This window comes from Rhinopithecus roxellana, chromosome 18 (assembly GCF_007565055.1).
Source record: "Rhinopithecus roxellana isolate Shanxi Qingling chromosome 18, ASM756505v1, whole genome shotgun sequence".
In the NCBI taxonomy this organism is placed as follows: Eukaryota; Metazoa; Chordata; class Mammalia; order Primates; family Cercopithecidae; genus Rhinopithecus; species Rhinopithecus roxellana.
The window spans coordinates 67229157-67253084 of NC_044566.1; the positions used below are offsets into that span (position 1 = coordinate 67229157).

The 23928-nt window shown below is 40.4% G+C and overlaps 1 protein-coding gene across 3 annotated transcripts in view; it reads right to left on the reverse strand.

The window, feature by feature from the left end:
- The window catches only part of MIPEP (mitochondrial intermediate peptidase), a 158837-nt gene that overhangs the window by 82068 nt on the left and 52841 nt on the right, over positions 1–23928 (reverse strand). For all 3 annotated transcript variants that reach the window (XM_030922176.1, XM_030922175.1, XM_030922174.1), the window contains exons 12-14: positions 23671–23748; positions 21265–21469; positions 19862–19971 (exon numbers count right to left, since the gene is read on the reverse strand). In XM_030922176.1, the coding sequence (XP_030778036.1) occupies positions 19862–19971; positions 21265–21469; positions 23671–23748 (393 nt within the window). The remainder of the gene's footprint in view (positions 1–19861; positions 19972–21264; positions 21470–23670; positions 23749–23928) is intronic.

The window sequence follows — 23928 nt, forward strand, 5'->3', positions numbered from 1 at the left end:
TTGAAATCACCTCATGTGTGTCAATAGTTGTTATAGTGTATGTTTTAGAAAATAATGACAAGAAAAAAAGTCTGTACATGTTTAAAGACACAACCATCCATTTTTCTTCCCCCAATATATATACATATAAATACACATTTATGTATATCTATAAAAAATATATATATATATATATATATATACACCTATCTCTCTCAGAAGTAGGGTTTCACTGTGTTGCCCAGGCTGGAGCGCAGTGGCACAATCATAACTCACTGCGTCCTCGAACTCCTGGGCTCAAAGGTCCTCCCACCTCAGCCAAGATCTTGAGGAGCTAAGACTACAGGCAAGAGCCACTGTGTCCGGCCCCCAAATCATTTCGATCTGCTGTTGGCTGAATCCACAGATGCGGAACCCACAGATACAGAAGGTTGACTGTAAATCAATGTTGCTGTAATTCCAAAAGCAGTTAAGTCTACAGAGCAGCACAGATGTTTCATATGATTGTCTCCTAAACACAAGAGTCTCACATCTGCTGCATTTAAAGACACAGAATGAACAGATCTAAGCTGACAGGTAATGAGCAACTATGTATAAATGAAAATGCATTTACAACACCTAAGCCTTGAATATCATAATGATGTTCATTATATTGAATGGGAAAATGTACCAAACTCAGAGGCATTAGAAGTAACGTTCACCATATTATCAGCTCCATGTTCCACCAGATACTATTTCAATTTCCATAATTTCCAAGGCAGAAAATACTCCCTTCTACCGACCTGTAAATCTCCTATCTCAACACTGACATGTAATTTCTCAATTCTTCTGAGGATATGGACACGACCATACTTATTAAAAATTAAAAAGAATCCGACCAGCATACTAAGAATGCTATAAATCAAGAATGTTTATATTAGCTAATTATGGTAAAGAACAACTACGCAAGAAACGTCAGGACTGGAGAGCTCTTTTGGGCTTTCAGGCTGTTTCTAGCAATCTAACTCCTGACCACTGAAACGGCTGCTTCATAATATCCAATTAATCCAGAAATACCATTCATTCCATGAACTTAACCCATTACAGTAGAAGGGAGAGCGTGACCTGCCTTAACACCAAAATCTACCTGCATTTCAAACTCCCATGACTGCGCTTCACTGTGGCATAGCAGGAGCATCAGATACAACTGACTTTGCATCCCCCTGTGCTACTTGCCAGCTGAGTGGCGTGGATGCTGGGCAACTCACTGAACTTTGTGAAGCCACATTTTCCTCAACTGCGAAATGCTGATATTATCTTTTCATAGGACGAGGATCAAGCAAGATAATGTGTTTCAAAATTTGAATACGTCAGGTTTAACATAGAGAGCGAATAAATGGTAGCTGGTATACTTTACTACTGCTGCACTACATAATACAATAATCACTAACCTGGACAAACTTTGTTTACATTTTACTGTTTTATCCATGTATTCTGCAAATGTGGTCTGTTTCAGATTTATAAGTTCTCAGAAGACAGGAATTATAGCTAAACAATTTTCTCTGTAGCAACTAACAATCGAGTTCTAAATAAGGAATGTACTTTCATGGTTTCCTGACTATTTTCTTTTTTTTTTTTTTTTTTTTTTTGAGACAGAGTCTCACCCTATAGCCTAGGCTGGAGTGCAGCGGTGCAGTCTTGGCTCACTGCAACCTCTGCCTCCCAGGTTCAAGTGATTCCTCCCACCTCGGCTTCCCAAGTAGCTGGCATTACAAGCATGTACCACCATGCCTAATGTTTGTATAGTAGAGCTAGGGTTTTGCCATGTTGGCCGAGCTGGTCTCGAACTCCTGACCTCAGGAGATCCACTCGTCTAGGATTCCCAAACTGTTGGGATTACAGGCATGAGCCACTGTGCCAGGTCCCTTTGTTTTGTTTTTTTTTTTTCATTTATAAAATAGCCGATCATCTTTAACCCAAAATGTATGCCTCATCAAATTACCCGGCTTTAGAAAAGGATGCTTTCTCTAACCTGGTAATTAATTTAAGGTTTACAAAAAACCCCACAATGAAATAGAGTAATGTGCTACTAATCTATTAATATCTTTGATATTTCAGTATCTGCCACAAAACTTAGTCATTAACTCACTGTTTGAAAATATTTTCTCTCACCTTAAGTAGAACTGGCTATCTTATCAAACAATGTGTCAGTTTTTCATCTGCAGGTTCTAGCTCATATTTAGAAAATACTGGTACTAATCAGAAAATCTCATGCTGTAAGTCTAGATAGTTCAGAATTGCATAGCTTTGAATGAAAAGTCTACTGTAATTATTACTTCTGTTTGTAATGTCTTTTCTGCCCGGTTGCGTTTAAGGTTTTCTCTTTATCTTTGGTTTCCAGCAGTTTGACAACAATGTATCCAGGTATATTCTTTTATTATTTATCCTGCTTGGGATTCCGGAAGCTTCTTGGAGCTCTGGTGTGCTTTTCATTATTTTTGGCAAGTTCTCAGTTATTATGACATCAAATATTTCTCTGGCTTGTTACTGCTCTCTTTTCCTTTCGGGAACGTGAACTGCATGTATGTTACGCGGGCTGGTGTTGTCGCAGAGTTCTTGGATGCTTGGTTTTGTTTTTGTTTCCCATCCCCTACTCCTTTCCCCTCTCTGTATTTCAGTTTAAATAATTTCTACTGACCTAATCTATCTTTAAATTCACTGATTCCTTCCCCAGCTTCATCGAGCGTATGGATGAGCTTCTCAAAGGAATTCTTCGTATGTGGTATCGTGGCTTTATTTCCTGCACTTGCATTTGACTGTTTCTTGTAGTTTCCACTTCTCCCTATCTGTTCATACATGTTATCCATGTTTTCCATCTTATCCTTTAATGGTTAAGTTCCTGACAGACAGTGACTTTGAAGTTATTCTAGTTGTTAGTTATTTTCAAGTCCCTGAGTTTGCTTTTATTGACTGCTTTATCTTGGAGCAGGGAGTCAGGATTTTCTGTTATTCCTGCAGCAATAGCTAATCACTTCCTACAACATGGAGGAGGCCTGTCTGCTTTCCCACCCTGCTCTCAAGAGCACCCAGGGGAGGCCAACAGAAAATGGCCTATAAGTGAATGCTAACTCCTCCAGTATCAGGGCCCTCAGGTATTCCAGACTGATATTCCAGTCTACACCAGGTCTCTAACCATTTGCTAAAGTGTTACTGATCTCTTCGTAACCCATTGTACGGCAGTCAGCCTTTCCACCCATGATCTGCCACAGGTGAGCCATCTGTATCTCTTTGGGTTTAGACACCTCCAGGGCCCTGAGGTCCCAGCTTCCCTACGAGCTTGGGAAAAGTTAGCATTCTACCTGCCTTTTCCTGTAGGAAGGTTGGTTGCCAGCAGTGCTCTTTCGAGCTTTCTGCAGCCTACGCGGATGGGCAAATTCCAAACAGTTCAGCCTTTCATTCAGTAACATCATTTGGGCTTAGCCTCCAAAGGAGAAAACCAAACGAAACCAAACCAAACCAAATACAAAGGCAGAAAAGCTTTACAAAAGATGAAATCCTTTTAAGTCAGGAATTAGACATCATCAGAGACTATCATGAAGAAACCTGTAAAGCTTTGGCACGTATGACAGACAGCAGAGCTGAGTACTGTCTCAAGCAGTTGGGTCAGTCGAGTGAGAATCCCCCTTTCCCCATCTTAGTAATTTTTTATCCTCCAACTCCCTCCACTCGCTCGCTCCTTGGCTATAAATCTCCACTTTTCCTTGTATTTGGAGTTGAGCAGAATCTCTCCCCCACTACCAAACCTTACTGCAGTAGCCCTCCTGATATAGTCTGCCTTACTGTTCTTTAATAACTTTCATGAGTAATTTTTCCTGTAACAAGAACAACAATAAAACATCATCCTCTGCCCTCAAACGCATTGAAATTCCGATACCTGCATCACAAGAAGGTGGAGTGTGTGACGCATGCTGCAGGTGCGTAAGTTCGGGCTTGCTGATTCACTTTCAGTTTGTTTTTGTACCCCTCAAAATTCGATCCTGGGATTAAGGTAGGCTGCCCCTTGATGGCAAAGGCACTTCCATCCAAAATGTGTTTTACTGATACTTCGACAAGTTCCCCCACAACAGGATCAGTAAACATTCCGTGTTTACTGAATGAACACTTAATAAAACAATAAAACATTCAGTGAATATAATTTATATATTTAATACACAATGAGTATATGATTGATACATAAGGAAGTTAGATAAAGAAAAATGAAAACAGAAAAATAAAATGAGGTCAGAACTGAGGTTAGGCACATTAAAACATGTTTCCTATAATTCCATGTCATTTTCCCAGTTGGGCCATACATTTAGTTCTGGGTTTTGCAGTGGGCTAAGCAGTGTTGAAAGAAAAACTCTGGACAAATTAAATGTAACAGAGTTTTTGGCTAGGCGCCGTGGCTTACTCCTGTAATTCCAGCACTTTGGAAGGCTGAGGCAGGCTGATCATTTGAGGTCAGGAGTTCGAGGCCAGTCTGGCCAACATCATGAAACTCTGTATATACTTAAAAAAAAGAAAAAAAAATTAGCCGGGCTTGGTGGCGGGTGCCTGTAATCCCAGCTACTCAGGAGGCTGAGGCATGAGAATCACTGGAACACGGGAGGTAGAGGATGCAGTGTGCCAAGATCGCACCACTGCACTCCAGCCTGGGTGACAGAGCGAGACTCTGTCTCAAAAAAAAATGAATGAATGAATAAATAAACAAATACATAAATTTAACAGAGTTAAGCAGAGCAAAGGACACTTTGAAAATTGGGCAGTCCTTGGAGCCACAATAGGTTCAGAGAGACTCAGGAGCTGCCATATAGTCTGACAATATTTATGGACAGAAAAAAGAAAATGACCTACAGAAAACAGATGTGAGGTACAGAAACAGCTGGGCTGGTTACAGTTCGCATTTGCCTTATTTGAACAAGGTTTGAACAGCCTGTGATTTGCTGAAACTCTGTGATTGGTACAAGGGTAGGTTACAGGCTGTTTATACCTCTAGTGAGGTTAGAATTCATTATGTATGGAGAAATCTTTAAGCCTAATTTAAAATACATAAGGCAGCTTTAGGCTAAATGTAACAGCGGAGAAGGAAATTCAATGATGTGCCTCATTCTAATTCCTGTGAGTACTGGTCTAGATCCCCTACCTGAAATTCCATAATCCATAAAGATCTGAAGACTGGAAACTTTTCATAAATTTGACCAAAAAAACATTAGATGGCAAGACCTGACGTGGGCAAATGTGAAGTTTGTAAAGTATTTATCTTTTAAAAATATTTACCCTTACATACTGTGAATATGCAGAAATATGAACGTGTTTCACTACTGGGTACTTTACCAGAACTAGCTAGGTTTATTCATTCCTTTTAATTCAATGTCCACAGTATACGGTTAAACAAAAATTATGGGAGGCCATTGTTTTACATGGAGCTCCTACACTAGGCCCCAACAGACAAAAACAAACCAAATGGAGTCACTCATGCTAAATGCCACACAATCAAACCGAAGTTTTAGAGAAGCGGATAGATCTCATACAGTCGTGTTTCCTGAAAACAGGAGATCGCAGTCTAGCTGAGTTGCTGTAGTATGGAAGCTCCCTTTGCTTTAATGCTTACAAAAGAGGAACCTGATGCTAATCAACTGGCTTTTTTTTCTAGTGTTCTCACCTTATAAAACCTTGTTCTCACCTTATAAAACCCACTGTTCTGCTATTGCCCAGGGGGAGCTTTCATTCTATTTTGTAGAATAGAGGCTGCCCAATTCATGAACCACATATAAAAGTAAAATAGATCTATAACCAAATTTGCTGTAATTTTTTCTTTGATAAACCATATCAATTTTCTAAAAATCCAGAAAATTCTGAATTCCAAAACATCTAAACCCAAAGTTTTAGATACAGAACTATAAATCTCTATGTGTTATATATTTGGTCCAAAATAGAGCATAAATTCTCCACTTTTTATTTAAAAAAAAAAAAAAACACACAGAAAAAAAAGCCAGACATGGTGGCTCACACCTGTGATCCCAGCACTTTGGGAGGCCAAGGCCGGTGGTTCACCTGAAGTCAGGAGTTTGAGACCAGCCTTGCCAGCATGGTGAAACCCCATCTCTACTAGAAATACAAAAATTAGCCAGGTGTGGTGGCATGCACCTGTAATCCCAGCTACTTGGGAGGCTGAGGAAGGAGAACTGCTCGAACCCAGGAGGCAGAGGTTGCAGTGAGCCGAGAATGCGTCACTGTACTCCAGCCTGGGTGACAAGAGGGAGACTCCATCTCAAAAAAAAAAAAAAAGAAAAAACACCTCTTTTCATTCCAAGTGTTTCACACACAGTATATTGTACATGTCTTCCCAAAGAGGTTTACAGATGTGTCATTTAAAAAGTGGGTTAAGCGTGAGAAACTCTTGGAGCACTCTTAAATTCGTATCTATAGCCCCCTGTTGAGTGAAGTTACTTGGCCTTCACTTGACGTTGTCCAACGCTCGTGCTGACTGAACAGAGGCCCTGCCTGTAGTAGAAGAACCAACAATAAAAGCAGACTAGACTAATAAAAGCAGGTCAGACTGTCCAGGAGGTTCACTCAAGTCTACACCTTTCTTGGGGATTCCGGTTATTAGCATGTTAAATTATACGTAGTCCTCCCTTTACATATAGAAACCCACTTAATGCTACATCCATTTTCCAAAATTATTTGAGCACAGACCACCTATTCCCTCCACCCCCCATACATCTTTTATAATCAGGTGATTTAATATGTAGAACACTGGTTGGAAAATGACTTGGTAAAGCAATTAAATGTAAACTTTCACTAATAAAAGAAAGAATTCTTATAAATAAAACATCGTAACAAAATAAAGGAATAAATACAGCTGTTATTCTGCCTATCTTATGCTTCTTTCCAGTCTTACATTTACACCCACTTTATTAGAAAGCTCCTCTTCAGCTCTTCTCCATTGCACCTGGCTCTGCCTCTCCCAGGCCAGCACAGCCCCCAGGCATTCTGGGAACTTGTCTGCAGGGTGTCCTGCCGCTCTGGCGCCTGAGCCAGTTCCACTGTGCCATCAGAGTGTGCATTTCTAAGAAATGCAAGTTGATGGAGCTCATGAAAGCACACTAATTTGCCTTTCTTTATGGCCAGGGAACAAATGGATAGAGCACAGAAGATGCCATATGTTCTGGTCTCTTCAATGCATTAGCAGATCCACAAAACTCCTTCTGATTTCTCTGCTCCAAAACAGAAGAAAAATAGCCAGCATCCAACACTGCCTCCACACCGAAAAACGCCAAATAATACCAGCCGCAAGCTCCACATTTCCCTCCTGCAACACCTTCTTTTTCCACAGTAAAGAGGGAGATTTCCACTCTGGTATTTTTTCAAGTATCACCTATCAACTGTTATTTTTATGGAGACATTTTATTGAAATACAATAGTAAATCTAGTTATACCCTCAATAAAGCTTTGCAATCTGCAACCTTTACAAAGTATCTTACTATAGAGTTGTTCAGAAACAGTTTTCTTAAAAATCTGTATCCCTTAACAAAGGCAGACTACTTTAAACATGGCTTGAGAATTTATGTTAATGTAAATTTATTTCAAAGTAATTTTTCTGAGTGAACTTTATACTTCAGATAATTTATGCCCCTTCCTAGTTTCTTTTATAAAAATATCTGCAGATTTTTTTTGTCACTATAGAATCCCACCGATTCCAAATGAGCCCTGGTTTGAAGCTGGCTGCCTCCTGTGCTTACTAAATGGGCTGTCAGAGAAGACAGAGCAGGAAAAACAGGTAAGACCTGTCACAGAGACTCTCTGGGCTCATCTTCACCGAGCACCCCACCTTGTGCAAGGCATCCTACTAAGTAGTTGGGTAATACACAATGAATCTCACCTGATCCTGCTACCTGGAACCAGAAAAGGAATGTACAACCTGCAGTATCTGAGGGGGGTTGGTTCCAGGACCTTCCTCCAAGAACAAAATCCATTCATGTTCAAGTCCCTGGTATAAAACAGTAGTGTATTTGCATATAACCTATGATGTACATCCCCTTAAATACTTTAAATCATGTCTAGACTACTTGTAATACCTAATACAAAGTAGCTATGTAAATAGTTGTTACACTGTACTGCTTTTTTATTTGCATTTTAATAATTGTGTTGTTATTAGTACTATTTTTTTCCAAGTATTTTTGACCCATGGTGAGTTGACCGTGTGGACACAGAAGAGCCAAACGTATTTCAGAATTAATAAAGCATGGGAAAATGCACCAAGAGCCACAAAGGAGGTGCAGATAAAGCAATAAAGGAATTGAGGAGAGAGTAATCATTTACAGTGTTGGAAAGGCAATTACCCTAACAATAAATGGTGCCATTTGTACTACCGTAACACTGGTATTTCAAATGCAGAGATCAAACATCGTGGGTGTTTTTTTAAAATAGGAAAATGGTAGAAATGTTGTTTCTACAATTGGAATATAATATGCCAATAATTAACTACAGTGACCTAATGTGCTTACTGTAATAATCCAACCTGAATTTTTCCACAATTACCACTGTATTTAAAAGAGTAATTCCTGTGTTTATTTCTAAAAACTCAAGATTTGACTATATGACTACAATAAGAGAATGCAGCCTGTCTAATATGCCAAAGTTGCCTATAAACTAAAAAGAACTGACTTAAGCCCTGGAGTGGTTGCCTCACATTACCCCACCCCACAAGGCTGAACTACGGTTGGGTAACGAAATGCTCCTATTTTGAGCATTTAGCTAACTGATTCATCCTATTCCCATGATGCATCCAATGGTTTAAACGTAAGATTTCTAGACCCCCAACTAGACTCTGTGAGACACAATCAGCCATTGCTGTGTGAAAGGTCCCCTTAAAGGACACTAGGGAGTGGGGGCCCCACCCTCTTTGTGTACCCAAACACACAGCTGTGCAGGAGAGGACTCCCGGTGCTCACTTATTCTATTGTTTGTTAATGCCAGAACACATTTACGGCCAGAAAGGGAAAATGAAAGACTATAAAACCGGCCTCCTTCTTATACTAAGAAGATAAAAGTCTGTGCCTTGCTCAGAATTGTAACTTTTCTTTTTTTTTTCCTAAATGTGGATTGTAAGAACAGTAATTACCCAACTATGTGAAGCCCAAAGAAAGTAGAGACCAGCAGCATCTGGGCACTGCTTCTTTTTTTTTTTTTGAGACGGAGTCTGACTCTGTCACCCAGGCTGGAGTGCAGTGGCACAATCTCGGTTCACTGCAAGCTGTGCTGAGCGCTTCTTGGAAATATAGAATCCTGAACCCACTTCACATCCATTAAATCAAAATCTGCATTTTATCCAGATCCCCAGGTGATTTTGTGTTAAAGTTTGAGATACCTGACTTAGAAAAAAACAGTCATCACAATGACTTGAAAAACAAAGATGAGCAGATTTAAATTGTTCTAATTTTACAAGCAGAAAAATGGTCCATAAGGAGGTAGCAATGTGTGAAGGACAGAGGCTTGGGTCTGAGTTAGGCATCCTGTGTTTTCTATTGCTACTCTTTTGCCTCTTAGCCTAAAGAAATCTCAGAGTATCCTATTTTCTCATTTGTAAAATGAGGATAAAAATACCTCGGCCACAAAATTAGTATGAAGATTCAATCAGGTGACAATTAGTCAATGAACTTCTAAAATGTATTAACTAAATGGAAGAAATTCAGGTCCCTGCATCTGAAACATCTGACTTTCTCAATGCTGTCACAGCTTGGGTGACCACACATGGAGGTGGGCATGACAGTCCTAGGTTACAACTGCTATCTTGGTGTGATCAATAATAGCACTCCCTTCTTTCTTAACAGCATTTTGGAGCTAGGCACGGGGGCTCACGCCTATAATCCCTGCATTTTGGAAGGCCAAAGCTGGAGGACTGCTTGAGGCTGAATGTTCGAGAACAGGCTGGGCAACAGAGTGAGAGACCATCTCTACAAAAAAATTTAAAATTAGTTGGGCATGATGGCAGGCCCTGTAGTCCTAGCTACTTGGGAGGCTGAGGCAAGAAGACTGCTTCAGCCCAAGAATTTGAGGTTTCAGGGAGCTGTGATTGCACCACTGCCCTCTAGGCTGGGCGACAGAGTGAGACCCTGTCCCTCTCATCAAAAAAGGGTTTGGCTTGGACAATAGATCGTATTGTCACCCTACTGATAACTAACTTACTGAGTGCTTCATATGAGCCAAACACTGCATTAGTTGTCCACAGCCTATGCTATACTGCCTTACCCAAGACAGGAAGGTGTCAACTGTATTCTGGGGATAAACAAAAGTGGCAGTGTTTGTTGACCATGCATAGGAACAAAAATATTTTTAAAAATAGCTTTCCTATTATATGAAGCTAGCACAAAAATGCATTTTGGAATGATTCTAGAAATAACATCAAAAAATACAAATGTTTGGCAAACATAGTTATCACCTGAATTCTCTGAATATTTTGTCATGAGCTTAAGTTATAAGCATGTAGTCTCATAAACTTGCTAAGTATTCTCTAACATTTCACAATCTCACTAGTCTAATTTAAATAACATTACATTAAAAGTTTGGTATCAAATTCTTACAGAGCTAAGTCACTGTGATAAAATACCTTGTTTTACTTATGACCATTGCGAAAACGTACCATGGTGAGAAGCTGTATACATATTAACAATTAAGACAATCTCTGGTACAAGTCTTTGTTATTGTAATAATTCAACTCATCCTGAAGTTGAGAACTCCTATCGCTGATGTCCCCCCTGGGCACATGAGAGGTCTAATGACAGAAAACTTGTTGAAACAAAGTCATCCAAAACAAGAAAATACTTCAGAGGCATAAAGCCAGGCCCAGGCTGCCAAGCAGCCGCCTGATTTCCCAGCTGATCCCAACCCACCCCAAGCTGTGTGTCACGGCACTACATTTCCTCACGTGTCTATAATGGAAAAACAACTGGATTGCATGTCTCAACTAGCTTGTTTTGATATAACCAGTAATCCAGATGGCACATAATCAATAAAATAAAAATGCTGGCTAGGCCCAAGGAGACAAAATCTTCAGCCTAAATCCACAGGAAGTACTACTTTTCACTTAACTTTTAAGTAGTGTTTTCTAACAAACTAAATAAGATGATTTAACATTTAAAAAACCTTTAAAAATGCTTACACTTTATCACAGACCCCACCGATGGCTTAAAGAAACATAGGTCAGATGGCTTTGAGTTTTGCAGGGTTCAACACTAAACATTTTAATGTGTGATAGGGATCAAACTTCCATTTTTTCTAAAACTATGCCAATAACACTGTGTTTTACAGTTTGTGTCCATTATTAAATCTGTCCGAAAGTTTTGAGGCAGGTATGGAGGCTTGTAAAATTTTAATTTTGAAATATTTATTCCATTTATTTTACATAAAGGAGCAGAAAAGTCTCAGACAAGTTCAATGACTGGTCTAAAGTCACCTGTGTATGGGTGGTGGGTCCGGGCTCAGATCCATCTCTACCTCCCTGTTCAATGCTCTTGTCTAGACATAATTGAGAAGCATTAACACTGAAAGTAAGAAAGTTCCAAAACAACCTAAACCTGCCAAAGTTAATCTAATGCTAGTTGCACTGTAATGTTTATCTTCGATTCTTTTTCATATCTCTTGAAAGAGGATGACAGGAGAAGATTTATTACAAGTCTGTATGTCTCCTTGGAAATAGAGCTTAAGCAATTTTAGCCTTGGGCTGACTTTCACAAACTAAGGTGAGAAACTAAATCTTATAATGATGCAGGACAGAAAAATTCTAAAACGAAAGCACTAGAATTTTACTGTTCTAAAAATAACACTTAAAGTAGATATGGGGCTTCCATTTTGTGAGACACATTGTCAGAAGTTTAGGCGATACATACGAAGGAATTGTTAACTAGAAAATACCTGGAAAAAGAAAATACTCACAATGTTATAATACTGACTTTATCAACTCTAACTGAACTTTAAGGAAATTCTAAGGTGAAACTAATAGATCTACTGCCCCCCTCATTACTATTGTGTGATCTTTGGAAAATTACCTCCCCTGGCTGAGTCTAAGGTAGCCAGGGTGAGGAATCACAGTAACTACAGTAAGTCCATACAGTGTGGACCACGAGGTACCAGCCATCAACTTCACAGACTGCCAGACAGGACTAAATAAGAAAAAATTATGAGAGTGAGTGTTAACTTCTGTAACATTGTTTTAAAAATATTCAGTGAGAAAGACAACCAGAGCAGCAAATATTCTAGTGCAGTGGCTAATGGACAAAACTACACAAAAAAATCAGGTTCTCTCAACAATAAATTGGCTACATTTGGTGATTAGTAATGTAGCTAGGGTTGCAAAATTTTAAAAGATTTTAAAACAAGAAACATAGAAAGATTAAGAGGATAACACATAAGGAAGAAAGGAACTGCCCATCAGGGAAACGCTACGCTTGTATGCATCTAATAAAATATTCTCAAAACACAGAGAGCAAAAATGGATAGAACTAAGGGGAAATGATATATCTATCATTCTCATAGTAGAAGATTTATACCTCTAAATTTTTGCTGTATAAAAAAAATTAGTTATATCAAAGATCTAAACAATACAATTAAAAGGTTGACTTACCAGACTAGTATGAAACCGCAGACCCAACAATTATAAATACACAACCCACTCAAGCACAGATGGAACATTTCTAAAAAACTGATGACACATGAAGCCATAAAATAAATATTAACAAACTGCAAAGAATCAATACCACATAGACCAATTAATTGCATGTACATGAGTAATGGCACTGAAGAAAAGGTAAATTAGTAAATGGTGTTGGGACAGTTTGCTATTCACAGGGAAGAAAGTAAAATGGATTCCTGTCTTATGCCAAACCCAGAAAGAATTTCCAACTTGATTAAAAATTGAAAGAGAAAAGAAAACATTAAAAGGTGTAGAAGAAAACTGAAGAGGCTGGGCATGGTAGTTCACGCCTGTAATCCCAACACTTTGGGAGGCTGAGGTGGGAGGACCGCTTGAGGCCAGGAGTTTGAGACCAGCCTGGGCAACACAGTGAGACCCTGTCTCTATAAAAAATATAAAAATTGGCCGGGCACGGTGGCGTGCCTATAAGCCTGGGTGAAAAAGCAAGACTCTGTCTCAAAAAAAGAAAAAAAGAAAAAGAAAAAAATCATATGAAAACTATTAACTATAAAGATAAGATTGATAAATCCAATAATATTAACAGGAAAGTGAAAACACAAGCCATAAACTGAGACAAGACAAACGCCTGAAAAAGGATTATTATTTCAACGACCAAGGATTTCTGAATCAGTCAGAAAAAGACAAATTTCCAAGTAGGAAAATGAGCATGAGACAAACAGACATCTGACAGAAAACAAAAATGGAAAGCAAGCCAGGTGTAGTGGCCCATGACTGTAGTCCCAGCTACTTGGGTGGCTGAGGCAGGAGAACTGCTTGAACCCAGGAGTTTGAGGGGCCAGCCTGGGCAACCTAGCAAGACCTTATCTCTAAATAAGACAAAACAAAACAGAAAAAAAAAACCACCCCAATAAAAAACCCCTTAAACGTAATCAGAGAACACTGCTGCTAATTAAGACCACAAGAGCATTTCATTTTATAACCACAAAGTGGGCAAAATTAAAACTTTCGACAATATTAAAAGTCAATGAGGATGTTACACGATAGAAACCATTGCTGAGAGGAGTATAAATTAGTAGAAACATTTTGAAAAACAACTTGGCATTATCTCATAAACTTAAAAGACACGCACACCTTACGAATCCAGCAGTTTCAATCTTGTACACAGATATACAGAGGAAAGTGGAAGAATGTTCACAGCAGTAGCACATGAACTAGCAAAAACCTGGAAGGACCCGTGTGCCCCATGACAGGAGAATGAGTATATAAATGAAGAAATATTATCTGGAATTGACATAAATATACTGCAGCTACATGCAACACAGAGGAATCTTAGGCATAATTTTTTTTTTAAATAACAAGATTATAAACAGCAAAATACCATTTTTGTAAAGTTCAAAAACAAAACTAAACACTTCTTAGGAATAAATAATGTGGCAAAAAATTGATTAAGAACTGAGCACTGTACTTCCCTCTGGGAGGCAAGTGGGGCAGAGATGGGTTCAGAGAAGAGCATGTGGTAATAATGTTTTACTTCTCAGGTTGGAGAATGGCTTCATAACTGTTCTTTCGACAAATACTGTGTTATAACAGTAAATATTAAATAAAAGAGAAGTTCATTACTGGGAGAGGCATCTCTTCCTGCTCTCATCATTTATGAGAAGAATCTCCTGAACTGAAATGAGCCTCTTTATAGCTCCCTTCCACTATTCCTAGTAATATTGCTTTTCCTGGAATGACTTTCTTCCTTTACATAGTATCCTTCAAATAGCATATGACAGACTTGAGTTTCATTTTTCTAGTCTAAAAATATCTTTTCTTAAACCCCTCCTAATGAGAAGTGGTTTCCAATTTTACACTAAAGCAGCAGCCACCCCTCAGGATGGTTTCCAGTCCATCAGCATCACTGTAACACAGGCCCTCCGAAACGGATCAAACATACTGGGCCTGGCAGCCCAGCTCCAGGCAATATGCTGAGGACAAAGAAGCATTGTGGATAAAGATGAGGACAGTGGGAGTTTCTGTAGCGGTGGAGGAGTTAGTTGGAAACTGAGGAATTGCAGACAAAAGGGAACAGAGGCAGCTACTGTGGAGCAGGGGAGAGGGTGGGCAACCAAGCATCTGGACTATCCAGCAGCTGGGCTGAGTCAGTCAGGCCACATGCAGTCACACACCTGGCGAAAATCCCATCTGAGAAAGCGGGATGGGAACAGAACCTTAGAAATGCAAAGGCAAGGTAAAAGTACTGGACTTTTGCTCATTTTCAGAAATTTACCTAAAACCTGATGTGAAGAAATTGCTAATCTAGGGCACAGACTAATAGATCCTGCCTCCATCAGGAATCAGGATCTGGGGACAGTGAGAGAAAGAGGAGGAGACCTCTGAGGACCCCAGCGACCTGGGCATCGGAGACAGCCTCGCTTCCCCCACGGGTGTGGGGGTGGTGGGTCGGGATGGGCATGACCTTAGTCCATTTTGTGCTGCTGTAACAGAATATCTGAGACTGGGTAAATCATAAGGAACAGAAGCGTGTGTAGCTTACGGTTCTGTAGGCTAGGAACTTCAACACTGGCCAGCACATCTGGCAGCTTCTGGCGAGAGCCTTGCGCCGCATCCAAGCACGGCAGAGAAACGGAAGGGGACCCCGGTGCATACGCAAAGTGCAAAACAGAAGAGGCAACCTCGCTTTGTAACAACTTGCTCTAGTGGGAACTCATCTGTTCCCAAGAGAACTAACCCACTCCAGAGAGAACTAACCCAGCTTCCAGAGAGGGATATTACTCCATCTAAGGGACCTAATCACATCTCAAACGCACCACCTGCCAATACCACCACACTGAGGACCAAGTCTTAACATAAGTTTCGGTGGAGCGAACCACATTCTAACCACAGCAGGGGTCAAGGGGCCAGCGGTTAGACTGCACAGTGAGGGTGCTTAGCATTTCCAATGCTGGGTATAAGGGCTTAGACTGCCTTCTTTCCTTGAATCTAAGAACCCAATATTTGTAAAGAGCCACTGTGACTTCATGACAAATTTGGGGAGACAGCACACTATGCCACTGCTATAGCTTGAATATCTGTCCCCTCCAAAACCCAGGTTGAAATTTAAGCCCCAATGGGGCACTACTGAGAGATCACTGGCTCATGAGGGCTCTGCCCTCATAAATGGATCCATTGATTATAATGGATTAAGAGATGATCGTGGGAGTGGGACTGGTGGCTTTATAAGAAGAAAAAGAGAGACCTGAGCTAGCATGTGAGCACACTCAGACCCCTCACCATGTGAGGCCCTGTGCCACCTTGGGACTGCAGAGTCCCCACCAGTAGGAAGGTGCTCATCAGATATGGCCCCTTGACCTTGGACTTCTCAGCCTCCATAACTGTAAAAAACAGATTCATTTTCTTTATAAATTATCCATTTTCAGGTATTCTGAGGAACAGAGAACAGACTAATACAGCTATTAAATATAAATAGGTAACTAACAAGGGCATCCCACTTTCAGAATGATCAAAACATTAAAAAAAATAAAGTTGCATCTTAGAAAGGTTTAGGAAGGACAAGAATCATGCTTCCAGGAGAATGGGGCCACCTATAGATAATTCTGTGCTAATCTGCAGCAATGGCCAAGAAGTTACGCTGAAGGTCAAAATCTACAAGCACTAAGAAGAGAAACAATGACCTTTGGGTCCTTAGGTACCCCAGCTCCACTAACGTAGCCTAAAATTGAAGGAGATTCATGGGAAAACCCATCAGACTGCTGATCCATATTAAGTTTATTATGTCTAAACACCTGAACTGCAACCAAGTCTGTACTCTTCTATACCTGTGGTATTGATTTTAAGGTTAATTTACAATAAATTCTACTTCAGCTTTGATGTTGTAGCTTGTCAAGACGTTCTGAATCTTGAATGAGCACCTCTGGTATTTGTTATCTCCAACAGCTGCATGGCACCTGCAAATCTGATAAGCATACTTCTAATTCTTCCACCACAAGGAATTCATTGTCTATGCTATGATGCAGTTCTGATAAAATACTTGTAGGTGTCAATAAGTCACTGATTATCCTCTGACACCTCTCTGGAATATATTTCATAATGTTAAAAAAATCCTTTCCTGAAATGCAGCAGGATAGGAAATTAGGCATAAACAGGCAACCCTGTTTTTTTTCCCTGTGAGATTAAATGTCATTTATTTACAAAGACTTAGATTTTAGAGAATTAACTTCTTATCCTTAAGGCTAGGACAGTCCTCAAAATTAAAAAATAAATAAATAAATAAAAAACCTCCTTGGTGCCTTCATTAGCGACAAGAAGAGGCAGGCCCTTGAGAAGCTCAAAGCATTTACATGTCTCTTGCCTTTGGGCATGCTTTCCATCTCCATGAGAATCACAAAATTTTAGATTCTTTAGAGACTATGTCTGTAAGTCCCTTAAGGGCACTGGATCCGTCTTCTGTGTTTGAAACTTAAATTACTTCAAAGCAGCTTAGTGCTTTCTTCCTATGTCATCTTTCTTGGATTAGATTTTGGGTTTCCTCTTGGTTTCTTGCATCTAGTTCAACAATGCATCTTGTTACAGAAGAATTTAGTAAGAATACAGGCACTGGGATGCTCTCTCCTTTCGGACCTTACATCACACTTGGAGCAGTGACTCCAGCCCTTCTTTGGCAATTAAAGAAAAAATTGACATTTGTATTTGTGGTAAATTTCCACTCCGGATTTTTCAAAACCATGACTACTGGGCAAGGCTCCCGGTCCTCCTGCGTGGTCACCAGGCCCTCCCTCCCGGGCCTGCACCGCGCACTCTCACGTCGGCGGCGGCCTCCGAAACAGACTCCTCAGAAACCGCTCCCGGCGGCACTGGGGCTCCCCGGTCTCCCACACGAGGTGGCGCCTCCCTCGGCCTGACCCTGCGGAACCCTCGGAAGCGGACACCCCCTTCGCCGTCCCCTGCCTCCCACCCTGACCCCTCACCAGCTGTGTACTTGTCTGCGGGCTGCTGGGGCGCCAGGGCTGAGGCCACCCCGCAAGAGGGGCTGGAGAGAGGCCGCGCGCCCGCGAGGAGGGACGAGGGCCGAGCCCCCGGGGCCGGACCGCCTCTCCAGGAAGCCTCTCAGGCTCTACCCTCACCCCTGCAATCCGCTTCCTCCCTGACACCTGGGTGATTCTCTGGGAGTAAACATGTGATTCCCGCCTGAAAGCCTTGACTGGCTTTCCCCTCCATTAGGACCCAAACTCCCATCTGAGCTCCGCAGCCGCAGCAGCAGCAGACCCAACTCACATGCCCCCGCCTTTCCCTAACTCCTCAGCCCTTAGCTCCCGGCTCCTGGCCAGGCCTCCCCAGCAGTCTGGAGGTTGCTTTGCCTTCGGGCGGCAACACCCTAGTCAGGCTCCGTCTCAGTTCCCCTAGGAATTGAAGACCACGGGCAATGGGATGTTGCCTGACTTATTCTCGGTTGTTTCTCGGATGCTGAGAATGGAGACTGGTAAATATGAAAACTCAGGGTTTTCTGACTGAAAGGCCTCTCTGTCCTCAGTAAGTGTTTTTTAGTGGAACGGATGAGTACTGCTGAGAGCTGACTGGTGAATGCCGCTTTTCTCTGTTTTTCCCAGGCCTCCTTCCTCCTGCACTCCTCTCCCCAGCCTCCCCAGTTCTCCCAGGCAGAGCCCTCGTGCCCTGCCTGTGCGCAGGGCTCTGCTCTACTGCACCTCAGGCAGGGAGCAAGCACTGAACTCCCAATCGTTCCCAGCCCCCAAAGCGCATGGCCATAGATGGATTATGCTATCACTTGGTAGGGGATGCCCGTCTGTGTTATTGGCCAAGTCTACATAATTCCCAGAACAATTCTTTGTAGATTAGCGGATGGGTAGTTAATTGGATCACAAATTTGACGCCTTAATAACTGAAATATATTATGCTGAAGGGTCACTCAGATTACTTATCCAGAATATGATTCATTATTCTTTTTTTTTTTTTAACAATCTCACTCTGTTGCCCAGACGGAGACTCTGTTGCCCAGTGGCGCAATTTCGGCTCACTGCAACCTTTGCCTCCCAGGTTCAAGTGATTCTCCTGCCTGAGTAGCTGTGACTATAGGCATGTGCCACCACACCTGGCTAACTCTTGCATTTTTAGTAGAGACAGGGTTTCACAATGTTGCCCAGGCTGGTCTTGAACTCCCAAGCTCAAGTGATCCACCTGCCTCAGCCTCCCAAAGTGCTGGGATTACAGGCATGAGCCACTGTGCCTGGCCAGAAGATCACTGATTATTCCACAGATAAAGTCCAAAAAAAAAAAAAAGAAATGACCAAATAATACTACACATCTGGAGACATAATCAGAAGAAGAGTCACAAATAAAGGTGGTTAAGGTCCTTCTGTTTCTAATTCTATTCGTTCCCTCATTTAATTTCTTTTAGTGTTTGTGTGTGTGTGTGTGTGTGTGTGTGTGTGCGCGCGAAACAAGATTCTAGGTGCTAAGGATTCACAGATGAATACAATTTACATTTGGACTGGGGGTACATACAGTCTGAAGGGGAAAAATATCACTTCATATAATACAGTTCTAGTATAATCAGAATTCCAAGGGAAGGGAAAGAACGCATCTTCCAATGTACGCGTGGACAGTAAACAGCACAATGTACAACTTACACCTAACTTAGTGTAAGGTACCTCACACTTTAATTTAAAAATCTTTAATATTAGAATGCATCATTGAAATTTAAGCCTTAAAATTAAGGACTTTTCAGACTAAGCATCACAGAGATGCTAAGCATACTGGCAAAATATGGCATGCGGTTTAGTTTAATGAGACAACATAAAAATTCAGACCAAGAAAATAAATATTCAGAAGCAAAGGCTTTTTAGAAGTGAGACACGTTGGAATGCCTAATCTACTACAGAGCTTGTTTCTTCATCTGGAAAATGTGGATAAAGTGTTTTCCTTGTCGGGTGGTTATGGGGACTAAATGGTAGATTACCAGGCATATAATGAAGGGTAGCTATTTGTCAACACATGACTACATGCTAAGACTATGATTTAACAGGCTGGCAAAAGAAAAGATAGGGAATCAGGAAGAAAACAAGCAATAAAAGGTTTGTTACTAACAGAGGGTGAGTTCTGAAAAAGCAAGAAGAGTTCAACTTATCTAGGATGTCATAAACGCCAACTATCACAACCCAAAGGCCACTGTGACAAGATGACTGTTCCTACCTGTCCAGTCTGATAATGTCTGGCAAATTGGTTAACTACTCGATAATCATTTGCAAAGTACTCCATCAGAATAGAAGGAACCTCAGCAAAATCAGTAGGGCACCTGGTCCCTAAAATAAGAAAAAAAAAAAAAGTTGGCATGAATCAAATCGATATATTTATCTTACTTTTTATGTACCCTTTAAAACTTTTATTTGTACTTCTGATGAACTGTAAGTTTTAATTCATTAAATCAATATTTTTCTTCTATAAATTTACTGTACATATTTGCAGAAAAGTTTATTATAATCCTATATATTTTCCTTTATATCAAAATTAAAACAAAATATTTGCACAGCTGCCAAAACACCTTATAAAGCAATGGCTCACACCTTTTACAAACAAACCTGTCTTCAGCTATGCTGGCTGTACATGAAACAAAGTAAAACATTTCTAATATTAATATAGCGTTTGCATTTAATTCACTAAATTCCATTACCTAATACTTTTATCCTTCCTTTGTTTTACAAGTACTTTATTTTATTCATTTATCGCTTTTTGTAACAAAGTCAATTCTCAGTGAGGAAAAGAAATATTTTAAACTCAAAATTACTTAAAGTAACAAATCCTGTAAGAAATTTAGATGACATTTAATGATTCTGTTCAGCCCACCTACAGTCTTTTCAATGCCTTCTCCTTGTCCAAAATACTGTGTGTAAAGTTAGTTAATAAATGCTGGATGCCAACAATTCACTAGTGGGCTAATGCTGACCATATGTGATAGGGAGCTTAAGACTTAAGGATAAGACAACGAAGAGGAAAGTCTGTAATATAAAATATGGGCACATATTTAGCAGCATAGAAACTACAAAGCAGAACTATGATTTTATACAGGGGAAAGATTAAAAGGACTTCATCATACTTTTTAAGCATGCTTTATTTAAATTAAAAGTTAAAAGGACTTCATCATACTTTTTAAGCATGCTTTATTTAAATTAAAAGTTAAAAGGACTTCATCATACTTTTTAAGCATGCTTTATTTTGTTTCCTGATTTTGAATATAAAGAGAGACCATTCACTTACTTATTAACTCTGTGGTAGGTATTAAAGAGATACCTTTTTATTCACACACACATAGCCACAAACTTAAATTCAATATAAAACACTGTAAAATGTAAAAAGGGACAAACTTGAAAGACAACTGAGATTATTCCCTGGTGAAAGCTGTTAGCAAGCATGGGAAAAAGCACTGGAAGATCAGGCTGCACAACTGTGGGGAGGACAGGATGAGGCAATCTGAGATAAAGACCACAGGACATGGTAAAACGATCACATTTTCCAAATAAAAAGCCCCTTTCCCAATTTAAAAGAAAATGCATGTTTGTAAAGGATTGTAGTAAATAAAAGCCCTCCTCATGGCTCACCAGTGACGTGTTGGTAACGAGTACGTCCTAGCATTGAATGCATGGCATGTCCCATTTCATGGAAAAGATTTTCCATCATGCCAGGAGTCAGCAAAGTTGGAGAACTCCTTGAGGAACGGGGAAGATTCAGCATAAGAACTACAACTGGGAGTTGATAGGCTCCATCTTCCTTTAGTCTGCCTCCACGGATAGTGAAATGGCAATCCTTTAAGAATCAGAAAACATACAAGGAAAAGATAGTATTTGGGAATGTGAAGAGTAAAACAGTCTGAATGAATATAAAATTTCACCAAAATGTGTGAGTGCAAATTTTAATTATATTCTTATTCTATCTATTTACATATACACAGCTTTTCTTGACATTTTTTATTCTGCTAAAATTTTAATTTTTTAAAACATCAAGAACACATTCAGTTTATATGGATTAATTCATTAATTTGGTCCCAAAACATGCATTGAAATGATGCTGTGCCAGATGCTGGAAACAAAGTCAGCAAAGAGCTTAGGAGGGGACACTAACATTTATTCTGAGTCCCTACTACGTGTCAGATAATGAACTAGTAAGTACTTTCCGTGTCTCTTGGCTATTTTTTTTTTTTTTTCCATTTTTTAAGATAGGGTCTTGCTCTGTTGCCCAGGCTAGAGCGTAGTGTTGTGATCACAATTCACTGCAGCCTGGACCTCCAAGCCATCCTCCTGCTTCGGCCTACTGAGTGGCTGGGACTACAGTGTGCTCCACCACACCCAGCTAAGTTTTTAGATTTTTTTGAAGAGATGGGAGTCTTACTATGTTGCCAGGGCTGGTCTTGAACTCCTGGGCTGAAGTGATCCGCCAGCCTCAGCCTCCTGAAGTTCTGGGATTACAGGCCTGAGCCACCACGCCCAGCCTCTCTTGACTTTTATCAGTTGAACGAGATGGGATCTAAAGTAGTGTAAAGCAAGGGATCCGGATCCAGAGTAACTTACTCTGAAACAGGCACTACACTGAGACTCACATACACTGTTTCACTTATTCTCCACAACAACCCAGTGTAACAGGTATCTCACTTTTCAGATGATAAAACTAAAACTAGTCTTAGAATTATTAAATATGGGCCAGGCACGGTGGCTCAAGCCTGTAATCCCAGCACTTTGGGAGGCTGAGACGGGTGGATCACGAGGTCAGGAGATCGAGACCATCCTGGGTAACGGTGAAACCCCATCTTTACTAAAAAAAATACAAAAAACTAGCCGGGCGAGGTGGCGGGCACCTGTAGTCCCAGCTACTCAGGAGGCTGAGGCAGGAGAATGGCGTAAACCCAGGAGGCAGAGCTTGCAGTGAGCTGAGATCCGGCCACTGCACTCCAGCCCGGGCGACAGAGCGAGACTCCGTCTCAAAAAAAATAAATAAATAAATAAATAATTATTAAATATGTCCAAGGACACCTAGCTAGAACTGCCGCACCTTGGATCTGAACCCAGGCTGACTATTAGGAGCCAGGGCTCCTAATCACTAAGTTGAGTCTCCACCACCCACCCATTTAAGCAAAGAGGAAGAACACTGGCCGCAGAGTCTGGTGACCTGCACCCTGTTCCTACCTTTCACACCTACTAGCCAAATCATCTTGGAAAAGAACCTGCCTGTGCAAGCCTCATCTCTAAAATGCTTCCTTGTCAAATCCCACAGTGGCTGTCCAGAATTCATAAGCTCATATCTGTTAAAATCTGTGCTTTGGAAATTGTGAATCACTATTCAAACATAAGATACGTTATTTCTGTTATAACTTATAACCTAAACTCTTGACATTTCCTATCAAACTACATGAAACTGCTAAAGCTGACTGGCTGTCAAAGTCGGCCAACGCTAAAGAAAAGGAGATGAGCTGCCTCAAGTCTTCCACATAAGGAGCTACTTGGTGGTTGGTAAGGTTTCCACATGGAATATCTTCTGCAGTTTTAGAACAGGTTCATTGTCAAGTATGGAAAAGAGTTAAAAGTTGGGGATCTGATCGGGAGGTATGTCTTCAAGTCCTAGCACTTCTGGCCAAGTAGCTTAACCTCTCTGGCTTCAGTTTCCTCATAATGTGAGTACCTAGTCAAAAGGCTGAGGTGAACATTAAGAGGCTGATGTGTATAATGGACTCAGTGCACTGGTTGGCACAAATAAGGATTCATAAAATGTCAGCTGTCATTATTACTATACTTAATACCATGACCCAGATAAAAGTGACAAATACAGACTGATGTAATTATTTCCATAAACTTTTTAATTTTAAAATGCTATCTTAATTTCAAATGTATATATCTGGTAACCATCATTAATAACTTTTAAATATCATGGAATTTAAAAAATGATACAAAGTTCACATTAATACAAATGAAATGCTGATCAGTTCTAGAGAGACCAGTTTATAAAGAAAGGATCACCTGATGTGGCTTGTCTGCTCGCTGAAAAAAATCACAGTAAATGTATCCCAACAATCCTTCAGATTCATGAACGACAGCCTAGAAAAAAAAATTTTAATTTGGTGGTAAATTAGGCCATCCGATTCTCTAAAACCCCTAGCACAAGAATCTGTATGTTAAACACCCACAGCCACACATACAGACATTTTAATTACATTCTACATCCTGTATTGTCTCGAGATAGATTCTCTTTTCCCCGCATCCTCTTCTGCTCCATCT